Raw genomic sequence first — 12,281 nt, 5'->3', positions numbered from 1 at the left:
AACTCTTTCTTCTTAGTCTATTTTGCGGCTTCATCATGCATATTTTGCTACCTAACAATGGGTGTACCCCAGTGCTGTGTCTTGAATTCTCTTCTCTTTATACTTCCATCCTTGGTGACCTTATCAGTTTCCATGAGTTTAAGGATCATTTCTTTGCAGAAGACTTCTAGATCTACACATCTAGACCTGATCTCCTGTTGGAGTAGTTATATACTTCCAACTGTCTAACACCATATTAAACATTTCAAATTGTATGTCCCATATACATTTCAAATTCAGTATGTTAAAAATATAACTCTTTACCTTTACCCCCCAATTTTTCTCTATTCTGAATTTCCCTATTGTCTTCCAATTCACAATTATCCTTCCAGTCACCTAGGTTTGAAACCTTGGTGTCATCAACTTGTCACTCTTCCACCTGCCCTCTGCCTCACACATATCCAACAAATAGAATCTTGTTGTTTCTAACTCCGCATCTCTTACATCTGTCACTTTTTCTTTACTCACATAACTACTAGTTTAGTTAAGGCCTTCATTACTAACTTAGACTGTTACAATAGGCTTCTATTCTGTTTTCAAACATGAAGTCTTTCCCTTTTGTAATCCACAGTTCATTTAGAAATCAAATAGATTTTCATAAAGCATAGGTCTGACTGTGTAACTCACTTATTCAATAAGATCCATTGGTTCTCTTCTGCCTTTAAGATAAAATATAAACTGTTTTGTTTGGCATTTAAAGACCCTCAAAATTTTGCTATGACCAATCTTTCCTGAATTCTTATATATTATTTCCCTTCTCACACACTATGGTGCAACCAAACTTGTATTTTTGCTGATCCTTATACAGGATACTTTATGTTCTTTCTCTGTGTCTTTGCATTGGCTATCCCCATGTCTGGAATATGCTTTTTCCTCATCTCTACCTCCTAGAATCCCTTGTTTCTTTTGAGACTCAGCAGGTCAAGTACTATTTTCTACAAGAAGTCTTCTCTGGTTCTACTGCTACCTAATGGTTTCCACCCCCAAATTGCCTTATATTTATTTTACATATATATATATATATATATATATATATATATATATATATATATATATATATATATATATTTATTTATTTATTCATTTGCCATATTGTTGTTTTCCTTGATAAAAAATAAGTTCCACAATGGCAAAACTGTTTCATTTTTGTCTTTGTTTTCTAGGTACGTAGTAAGCACTCAATAAAGGCTTAGAGTTTGACTGATTGATCAATGTCCATCCTAAAATATGGCACCCAGAACTGAATATGGCACTCTACATGTGGTCTGATTAAGGCAGAGTAAGGCAGGATTACCACCCTTTTGCTCTGGGGCATTACTCTTGGTCTCTTTTAATATAAAAAATAACAATAATTTTTTGGGAAGAGTATCATGCCACTTATTGTTTCATATTGAACTTCCAAGTTCTTTAAAATCCCAAATCTTTTTCAGATGAAATGTTTTAAAATCAAACTTTTTCAATATTATACTTAGGATATTATATTGATTTCTTGGAACTTAGCACAAGCTTTACCTTTATCCCTGTATATTAGCTTTGATTCAACAGACTTAACTTGCTGAGATACTTTTAGATCCCGACTCTTTTATCTGACATGTTAGCTATCCATTCATAGTAATAGCTTGTATTTATATAAAGTTTTAAGTTTTATAAAGTACTTTATGTATGTGTCACTTAAAAACGTTAAGCAAACAATGGATGCCTTTATTCAAGATCACTTCTAACTACTTCATGGGGAAGGCAGTGTTTGAGTTGGATGTGAGGACAGGTTTTCAAAAGGTACATATGGGGAGGGGAGCGTATGGTATTCCAGGTTTCTAGTATGAACAAAGAGATCTGTTCTGGTACATTTACAGAATGGTAAGTTCAGTCTGGCTTGGGAGTAGTGTACATGAGAAGGACTATTAATGATGATAATATGAGCTAGTATTTATATGGCACTTTAAGGTTTGTAAATTGCTTTACATGTGTTATCTCATTTGACCTTCACAACAACCCTGTGAAGTAATTGCTTATTATTATCCTCATTTTACAGATAAAGGAACCAAGGCTAAGAGGCTGAGGTTTGCCCAGGATCATACATGGCTACTAAATATCTAAGGGAGGATCTGAACTAAGATCTTCCTCATTCTAAGTCCAGTATTCTATCTAGTATACCATCTAGCTGCCTACATATGTAAGTTCTCTTATATTTCCTTGATATTATCTACAGTATTTAGCATAGTTGTTGGGAGAATTTTGCCACTTAATATATACTGTTTTCACTGTTGTTATGTCCACAGCTTAACCATGACAATGGGGAAAAAAATATTATTAAATTAATGAATCAGGATCTGGGTTATAGTTCTCTTCTCATTTGTTTGAAATAAGAGATTATAACTAAGACTGTTACTGAAATGTTTGGTATTTGTATATGATCCTGTAAAGACCTAGACTTAGTCAATACTTTCATGTGCTGACGTGTTAACTCAGTAATAAACTACTTTATGAAGGAAAGATCGGGTACCAAGTGTGTGCCCAGCACTACATCAGGTCCTGAAGATAGGCAAAGTTGATAGAAGGCACCGTCCCTGAGGCTCATGTACCATAAAGTGCTGTGGAGAGAATGAGCGGGTGGTATGCACATCACTGATGCACATGGTACAAGGGGAAAAGAAGATAGGGCATGGCTGTGTTGTTACTGAGTTAAGGAGAGGAAATCATAGCTAATAACAATCAGCATTTATATAGCATTTTAAGTTTTGAAAAGAAGTTTATATATGCCAGATGATTTGATCTTTACAGTAACCCTGGAAAATAAGGAGCTATTATCATCCTTGTTTTGTAGATGAGGAAACTAAATAAGGGAGATTTAATGACTTACTCAGGGTCACACAACTAGTAAGTGAATGTGGGATTTGAACTCAGTTCTTTCTGAAACCAAGTCCAACACTATTCACTGCACTATCAGGTTTGAATGTTAGTCAAATTATTAAGTGATAGAAATTGGCTATGGAATTTTTTTTTGCTTATTGGAGGGGGGAAGGCAGGGCAGTTGGGGTTAAGTGACTTGCCCAAGGTCACATGGCTAGTAAGTATTAAGTGTCTAAGGCCGGATTTGAACTCAGGTCTTCCTGATTCCAGGGCTGGTGCTCTATTCATTGCACCACCTAGCCGCCCCAGTTATAAACATTTTAACTTGGAACTTAGATAACATTTTCAGTGGTGGAGGGGATGGCTGAAATGTCAATTGTATTAGAGAACAGAAGAAATTTAGTAGTGATGAATTTGGTGTGCAATATTTACAACTTTTGACACAGTAGTATGATGTTTTTGTCTTCAAAGTGGAGGTTTAGCTCCCTCCTGGAGGAGAAGGTGAAAGGACTCAAAAAATGCCTGTCTTCTCTCTAGTGATTAGGAACAATAAAGTCATCTTAAAGTAATCAGAATAAAAGATTCAAATGAGAAAAAAGGGACATTGGATGGAAAAGAGACTTAATTGTTGGGAAGTTGAAGAGAAGATGTGTTACATACAATTGAAAAGGAAGAAAAAGGACGATTATACACCTATAGCAAAAAAAACCACACCATTTCTGAAACTATTGAATAGGAAGCCGAATGGAAAGAAGGAATGGTTTCTTGTCTTCCAAAGCATGAAAGAGTAGAGTTACTGAAGCTATCAGGTAAGAAATTATCCAATCAAGGTCAAATGAAGAATTAAAGTGTAGTGGTGCTTAGTGATTCCTTGTCTATTTATTTATTGACCAATTAGCAACAGTAGAAAGATCTATTGTCTTCCCATTACATGTATATAAGACATTAACAGAACCTCACAAGCCTTATTAAAAGAGATGACTATTCCTCAATTAGAGTGATTTATGTGGGAACAAAGATAATGTCAAAAGGAACCTAAAATGTTGCCAAAGATCATAAAGTAATAAAATGAACACCATGGGGGCATAGGTTTGTTTTCCTTTATGTTGTCCAATGAAGTCAAGGAATGAGGAAGAGAAGCAACTATTTGGGAAATGAACAGGTGGTATCTGAGAATGGTATTTGGATTTCTGCATCATAGCCTAAAATATAAAGCTGACAGATACCTTGCCAGGGCTGTAGTATAGCTAACAAAGTCAAGCAAAATATATTTGAGTGGCCTGAAAATCTACACAAAAGGACATAAAATTAAGAAGGTAGAGGAGGGAGGAGTCTGTCCACATATGCCCACCAAGTAAGACACCAAAAAGAGAAGAATACAATGAAGTAACTGAGATGCCATAAATGCATGAGACAAAAATGCAAGAGATGACAGAAATAAAACTTGTGGCCTCAAATATGTAAACACAAATGCCCAAATTTAAGCAACAAGAACTAGAGATTTTAATACACAACAATTTAGCCTTGGTATCACTGAGATGTAATAGGATACAACTCCATAGCTCCTCTACCATATAAAAATATACCATATTCAAAAGAAATAGGAAAGGTAAAAGGGTGTCTGTATAGCACTTTGTATTTAGAAGATATATTCATGTAGGGTAACTAAGTGGTACAGTAGACAGAGCATCAGGCCTGAAGGCAGGGAGACTCATCTTTCTGAGTTCAAATTCTGCCTCAGAAACTTACTAGTTGTGTCACTGAGCCCTATTTGCCTCAGTTTCTGGATCTGTAAAAGGAATTGGAGAAGGAAATGGCAAACTACTCCAGTGTCTTTGCCAAGAAAACCCCAAATGGGGTCACAAAGTCAGATACAACTGAAATGACTAAACAACAGTAATTCATATAAAGAAATTCAGGCAACTTAGTAGAGTATTTGGGTGAAGATCAGTGGAGAGAGAAACAGAAGCAATTTTGTCAGCAGTGCATAGTACGGATCATTTGGACATAAAGAGGGAATAGATAAGTAGTTTGGGAAATATATCATGATTTGGCACACATTCCTAGAGCACGAATGGGGGTGGGATGTGGCCACAATTATCCAGACAAATGAAACAGTCTCTGACAAAGGAGAACAGCTAAGACTTTTAAGACATTAAGACATTCCCTTAATGATTATTTTATCCTTCAAAAGATGGGAGAACATCATTGTGAAATTTATTTTGGATTTGATGCTAAATGGAGGAACTGGTTGGTAGGTTCGCAATGAAGGGAATCCTGAGGGAAATAAACTTACTCCCTCCTAGAGTATGTAATATAAATGAAAAGGAAATCTGGACATAGTCTTTCTCTTATCCTTAATAGATTCTTCATCTGATAAATTCCATGGATCTACTATAATATTTTTCTGAGAAAAAAAGAAACATCCTGGACTTTGGGAAGATTTCAAAGGGTTCAGAGGAAGACCAAGAGGATATCATAGACTAAAGTGTCTTTTTTAAGGGGATTTTAGCCCAGGAGGGATTGCTGATGCACAAGAATTAAATTCTAAAGACAAGGAAATCATTCCATTGATGAGGAAAAATGGACCTATATAAAGAGATGGATTTGGTATATATGGAACTTACCATCCAAATTAATTTAAAAAAATGTGCAGATGTTTGAAACAAAGGCAGGTCACAGAAGACAAACATCAGTGAGGCATAGTCTTATAATAGACAGAAGGCAGCATTTCTTTATTCTTATTTAGATTTTCTTTTCTTATACAAGAATGACCTCTGAACTGGAAATGACAGAACAAAAATCACTAACAGAGTGTTAGCTGATAACAAAGATAAATAAAAAGATATTAAGAAGGGGCCTAATTGCCTGTGGTAGGAAGAACATCTGTTTTATATAGGCTGGGCTGGATTCTCTTTAAGATGGCCATCTTCAGAACTGATTGGTTTGTGAAGTTAGGGTCTGAACAACTGGCATGGCTTCCTGGTTGCCTGAGGTGTAAAATGCCCAGTATATGAAAAGTCACTGCTCCTTAGGCTTGATGGAATTTCCATTGCCTTCAAAGTCAGCATAGCTCTTTTACTGATGTTGCTATTATAACAAATCCAGAGACCAAAGGAAGATTTAGCCACCTGAATCATTGTTGTATTTTTATTAATCTTTTTTATGGTTTAGTAAATATGGTTAAATGTTTTATGATTTGGAGTGTCATTGCATTCCAAGTCCAGGCTGGAACCACTGTATTGGTCTGATGAATTCCTTGGACCAGATGAACTATATACAGACAAACACACACACACACACATACTTGTGTATGTGTGTGTGTGTGTGTGTGTGTGCATAGGTTCTAAAAGAATTGGCACATAAGACTACTGAGCTACTCTCAGTGAAAGACCATGTATGGAGCAATCAATCTTATATGAAAGACTGGAAAACTGGAGAGGGACTACAAGACTGGGGAGGGTTAAATGTTGTCCCAATATTCATAAAAGAGTGGAGGAAAAAAAGTCTGAAAAGTATAGATTAGTGAGTTTGACCTTGATTCAAGGGAAAACTATCTAGAATGTAAGAGATGACTGGTTAGGCTCTAGAAAGGAAAACAGTGACTACTAAGAATCAGCATGACTTCGTTCAGGTTAGTGTATTGCCACAGTAACTTTATTTTCCTTTTTTTTTTTTTTTACCAAGTTAATAAATTCGTAGATGAGGGCAATGCTATTGACACAATTTACTTAAAGTTTAAAGATGAATTTGATAAGGTGTCCCACATTTTTATTATGGAGAAGATGGAAAGATGGGGACCAGTAATACAGTTAGATTGATTCATAACAGGATGAATGGTTGAACTCACAATAGTCATTAATCATTCAATGTCAACCTGGTAGAAGTAGAGGGGCCCAGGGACCTGTGCTTGGTCCTGTGCTATTTAACATCTTTATCAATTATTTTGGATAAAGGCAAGGATGATGTGCTCATCAAATTTGCAAGTGACACAAAGCTGGGAGGGATACTAATAAGATGGATGACAGTCAAGAGCTAAAAATATCCTGACAGGCAAGAAGACTGAGTTGGATCTAATAAGATGATATGTGATAGGGATAAATGTAAAGTCTTATATTTGGGTAAAAAAATCAACTTCAAAAGTACAAGCCCTGTGGTTAGACAGCAATTTGTCTTTAAATGATCTTTGGGTTTTAGTGGACTCCATACTTGATGAGTCAGTAGTGTGAGGTCGCAACCAAAACAGCTAAAGAGGTCTTGGGTTATATTAACAGAGGCTTAACTTCTGGGGGGAAAAAATTCTTTTGTGTTTTACCCTAGTCAGACCTTAACTAAAATACTATGTTCAGTTTTTGGCATCACAGTTTAAAAAGAATAGTGCTGAGCTGGAGAGTTTCCAAAGGAGGGCAATTAAGACAGAGAATGGCTTCGAGCCCATGTTATAGTTTGAGACTATATATGTTGAAGGAAGTAGGGATGTTTAGCTAGAAGAGAAGGTTCAAGGGGCACATGGTAGCTCTGTTTAAGGACTTGAAGGACTATTATGAAGAAGAGGGAACAGGCTTGTTTTGTTTGGCTCCATAGGGCAGAACCTAGAATAAAAGACGGAATTTGCAAAGAGGCAAGTTTAGGTCTGATGTCAGAGAAAACTTCTTAAAAATTAAGAGCTTTAAAAAGAGTGGAATGGCCATCTCAGAAAGTGGTGGGTTCCCTGTTTGGAGGTCTTTAAGCATGTCCTGGATGACTACTTGTCAGGTATATTATAATGAAAATTCACTTCCAGTATGGAAATAGATTGGCCATTCATAGAGTGAATGGCTATTGAAGTCTTTTCTACCTCTAAAATTTTGTGACTATGAATCGGGCAAAGGACAGAATTTTGGGGGACTACCACCTTTAAGAGGTCAGAAATAATAATAGTAGACACTAATGCTTTAAAGTTTATAAAGCTTTATAACAAATTTGTAAGGTTGATACTATAGATATTTTTTCCATTTTACAGATGAGAAAACCGAGTCTCAGAAACATAAGTGATTTGCCCAAGGTCACAAAACTAATTAACATCAGATAAGATAATTTAAACCAAGGTGTTGGTGGTCTGCCTCTAAGCCCAGCACTTCTATATCATATTATTGTTCCTCTCAAGGAAGATGAAAAGTCTTTGAATCAGAAGAAAAGCAGTTAAATTTTTAAGAGGTGGACCAGGAGACCACGATGCCTGTGAAACCAAGGAGGAGGTAGTAGTCAACAATGAGATATTTTATAAGGAGGTCAAGGAGGACAAGTACTGAAAAAAAGGCCACTGGCTTGATAATTAGGTCATTGGTGATATTTATCAGCATAATATAGTACTATGAATAGAAGGAAGAGAAACAGAAGAGTGTTGACATGAATGTATTGAGTGTCAACTGCTTTTTGAAGAAACTTAGTGAAAAGAGACAGGATGGTAGCAGAAATGGGCTAGATGGGATTTTTAGAATTGGGAAGATGAGCACATTTACAAGATGAGGGTGAGAAACTTGAAAGTAGGAGTTGCCCAGGGATGAATATGATTAGTAGTCCAAGAGTGGCCAAAAATCAAGGCAAATAAGGATTCTAGAGCAGTGGTTATTGAAACATTAAAATGGAAGATAAATAGGGTCATCAACAGATAATGTCTGACTTCAATAAATGTTTATCTTTTAAAATAAGAATGTAAACAAAATCTTGATTTATGATTTTACTATTTTTCCCAGTTACAGATGTATTTTTTTTCCATAAGGAAAAACTGCCTGGAGATATCAAGGTATATTTTATCCCAAAACACATGGATCTGTAAGGTGTTTTTAGTATTACTTTAAATGATTCCCAAAGGGGATAAAATCAGTTTTTGAAAACCATGCATTTTTGGAGAAAATATAAACTGACCTGACCTCCATTGGCAGAAGAACCCTGTGATGAATGTACCATCACAAGCACTGTACATGCAGGGACATCAACAAACTGGAAAGGCAGAAGGTCTGAATTTTGTGACCTGAATGAAGAGGTAAAAATAAGTATTAAGTTATAGCTCTTACCTTTCAGCCTAGTCAGCATATATTTTAAATAAAGCTATTTTCCTCTATTAACATTTAATGTCAGATGTATGTACCATCTGAAAATTTTAGGATAAGACTCAAAGTAAAAACTTCAGAAAAACAAAGGCTATTTCTTAGGTCAAAACTTATCTTAAAATAAAATCGGCTTTAGGATAAACTGCATGGTAATGTTTCTATCTCCCATAGTAATGTTTCTATCTTCCCTCTCTCCCTCTCTCTTCCTTTACCCCCCAAAAAGCTCTGGTTATGTACCTGGAACACAAGGAACAAAGTAGTGCCACAGTCAGAAATGATGAAGTCAGAAGGTTTATAAGTCAGAAGATAATAAACTCCCTATGAAATATATGAGTTTGAAGAGTTGATGAGGCATCAAAGAAAAAAAAGATCTATGTCCTATGATTTTATAAGCTTTAAACAATTAAAGAATACTTTTCAGCATTCCCACCTACTCCTTTAAAAAGGATTTTCCATAATAAGCAAATTAAAAAAAAATTAGTATCTTTTGATAGCAAAGGGAACAGTTTAAAAGATGAATAAAGGTAAGTTAGATCTTCTCCGGGGGCTTGACATCTATCAAGCACAGTACTGTGGAACACAATGAAAAAGTAAAAAATATGTTTACTTTAAAACTTATTACTAACTTTGTCCCTAATGTCCTAGAACCTGATTCTAAGAACCTTCATATTCAAGGGCCAAAGAAGGTAGGTAACTTACTTTTATATGCAGTCAATTAAAATTGAATAACAGTTCCAGTTTTATCACCTAGTTCTTAAATAGTCATGCATATGAAGAATATGTTATTTTACCAAAGAAATCATCTATGAATGCACTGTATCTTTAATTAAGCAAAATATTTCTATATCCCATTCAAACTCAAAGTATTTGCTGTCTAGCTTATCTTGTTAATAAAAATCAAGCATTATTCTTTAGAAGATATACTTCTGATACTTTGCTTTTTTGAAAAAAATGAAGTCGTGATAAAACTTGAGACCCAAAGAAATACTTGAGACCAAATCAGTTTCTGAGGTAACCTACAGTAAGTCAGAACTCTGATCTTTATTGAGAATCATTCCATTAAGTGAATTAGCCAAAAGAGAATTTTCTTTTGCCAATGCTGCTGATGTCACAGTCTCTTCTATTTAAAACCAATAGAGGGAGGATTTATGTTTTTTTTTATTCTCAGAAAGCTTATCAAAGAGAGGATTAAATCTTGAAACAGATGGTATGAAATCTTTCTTTTATCAGAGTGAATCTTACCTGGCCATGCTCTGTCCTCGCCCCAGGGCTAAACCAATGACTGCAGGAGAAAGAAAAGAAGGGGTTAAGTATGAACTTGACTAAAGCAAATGCTATCAGTTGTCACAGACCCACCTCTATATGCTTTTGGGCATTTTACTGTCTACCAGGAAAATGCAGCCTTAAGCTATGTTTTATTTTAATGGATATTTTCTGTAACTCTGTAAGAATACTACTTCTTTTAGAAATATAAAAATGTCTATAACCAAGCAATATTCAAACTGCTAAAGCAAACTGAGAGGATTACATTTTGACTTAATTACATTAACACAAATTATTGAGTCTGTATCAATTTCAATATTTTATGAATCAGTTCTGGAAATGAAACACATAAATGTTGCCGTTCATCACAACTTAATTATAACACTATTACTACAAATTATGACCTTTTAACTGCTATATTTGAAAACAACAACAACAACAACCCAACAACCTACTACTGTGTATAAGAACACTGTAGGCAACATGCCAAAATTAGAGAACACATTATTAGTTCATTGGGAAGGCTGTATCTCTATGTTCAAAATAGTCAGAGTTACCAAAATGAGACATGAGTAACGAGAGTGTTCATGGCTCCAAAAGAATGGTTTTAATGCTGATTCTTATAAATTATTAATAAGAATGATTGAATTTTTCTGGATTCTGACCAAGATTGAGTACATTGGAACTATATCACCTCCAAGATCATAAGGAGAACATGATAGCTATCTCCAAGTATGTGAAAAAGCTGTCATGCAGAAGAGGGATTAGATTATTTCTGGTTGGCTCTAGATGGCAGAATTAGGAGAAACGGGCATAAAATGCAGAGAGGGGTATTTTAGATATAGTGATAATAAGGTTTAATATAAAATTGGGAAGTACTCCCTTGGAAAGTGCTAGTCTGCCTTAAATGGAGGTCTTTAGACAAGGGTTGAATGACCATTCCTCAAGTATGATGAAGGGATCCTTTTTTAGATACATGTTCAGGTAGATGACCCCCTTAAGCTCCTCTTCGTTCTGTGGGTTAGTACTATGGTCTGTGAATATGGTCATTGGATTTGTGGCTCATAGATGAAGAGTTAGAAGGACTTCTAGTCTAATCCTGACACTTCAGAGGTGAGGAACATGAGCCCAGAGAAGTTAAGTGACTTTCAAGATCATACAGGTAGCCTGAATCCAGGTAACTTGACTCCAAACTCTGTACTTCTTGGAGGTGATGTTCATAGGACCATGCAATCTGAAAATAGGTCTTTAAGGGGAAGCATTGGTCTCCTTCAAATGGCCCCGTTTGAAACTCCAGCACCTTTGAATCCATTATGGGTGACTAAAACACAATAGCCTATATTTGGGAGGCAGAAGTGTCATCAATGATGGAGTTAAAAGCTATCTTGAAGTAGTAAGAAGGACTAGTCATAGGGTATGCTCATGATGATATTGACACTAGGTAAACTGATCTAAGTGGGTTGTTTTGTCTAGCACGGGAAGATTAGGACTGAGTCAAGGACCTGGAGCTAATAACTGGACAGGGCAGAAAGGAAAATTTCTATGTGGGTTCTTTCTATACAAAGAATACTAACAAGCTCTACAGAAATCAGGGCTGGTCACTGAACTCTGGCCCTGAGCTAAAATCTTCTGGTTTTAAAAGGACTGCCATTAGTTATGGAAAATTCAGTTTTCCTAAAGAACTACTTACCCAGCTAGGAACCTTCAATATGAGCATTTCAGAAGCAGCTATATCTCTCAGTCAGACTGGGAGCTCATTGGAGGTACTATGTGGGTATGCAAAGGTTAAGTTCTAGAGGTGAATGGTCTAAACTGGTTAGCATTAGCACTACTTCTTAGTATCAGCCCATTACCTAGTTCCTCTACAGCAGAGATGTTGCCTGAACTAGATTAAAATGTAACTGGGAAATATTTAACAATATAAATAAAAATACAATAAAACATATATAACATTATGTTTTAAAACTAAATCAATATGTGGCCTGCAGGGATGCTTACATATGGATTTGTGGTCCTTATTTCTTTTGAATTTGACAT

At 35.6% G+C, this 12,281-nt stretch overlaps 1 protein-coding gene across 4 annotated transcripts in view; it reads right to left on the bottom strand.

The window, feature by feature from the left end:
• Positions 1-12,281, bottom strand: part of GPATCH2 (G-patch domain containing 2) — a 258,389-nt gene that overhangs the window by 59,711 nt on the left and 186,397 nt on the right. For all 4 annotated transcript variants that reach the window (XM_069066026.1, XM_069066021.1, XM_069066020.1 and 1 more), the window contains one exon: positions 10,224-10,263. In XM_069066026.1, the coding sequence (XP_068922127.1) occupies positions 10,224-10,263 (40 nt within the window). The remainder of the gene's footprint in view (positions 1-10,223; positions 10,264-12,281) is intronic.

This window comes from Petaurus breviceps, unplaced genomic scaffold (genome assembly GCF_028583685.1).
Source record: "Petaurus breviceps papuanus isolate PSGF00001 unplaced genomic scaffold, PetGlider_PUasm1.0 90702, whole genome shotgun sequence".
Taxonomy (NCBI): Eukaryota; Metazoa; Chordata; class Mammalia; order Diprotodontia; family Petauridae; genus Petaurus; species Petaurus breviceps.
This window is presented reverse-complemented; position numbering and strand designations above follow the sequence as displayed.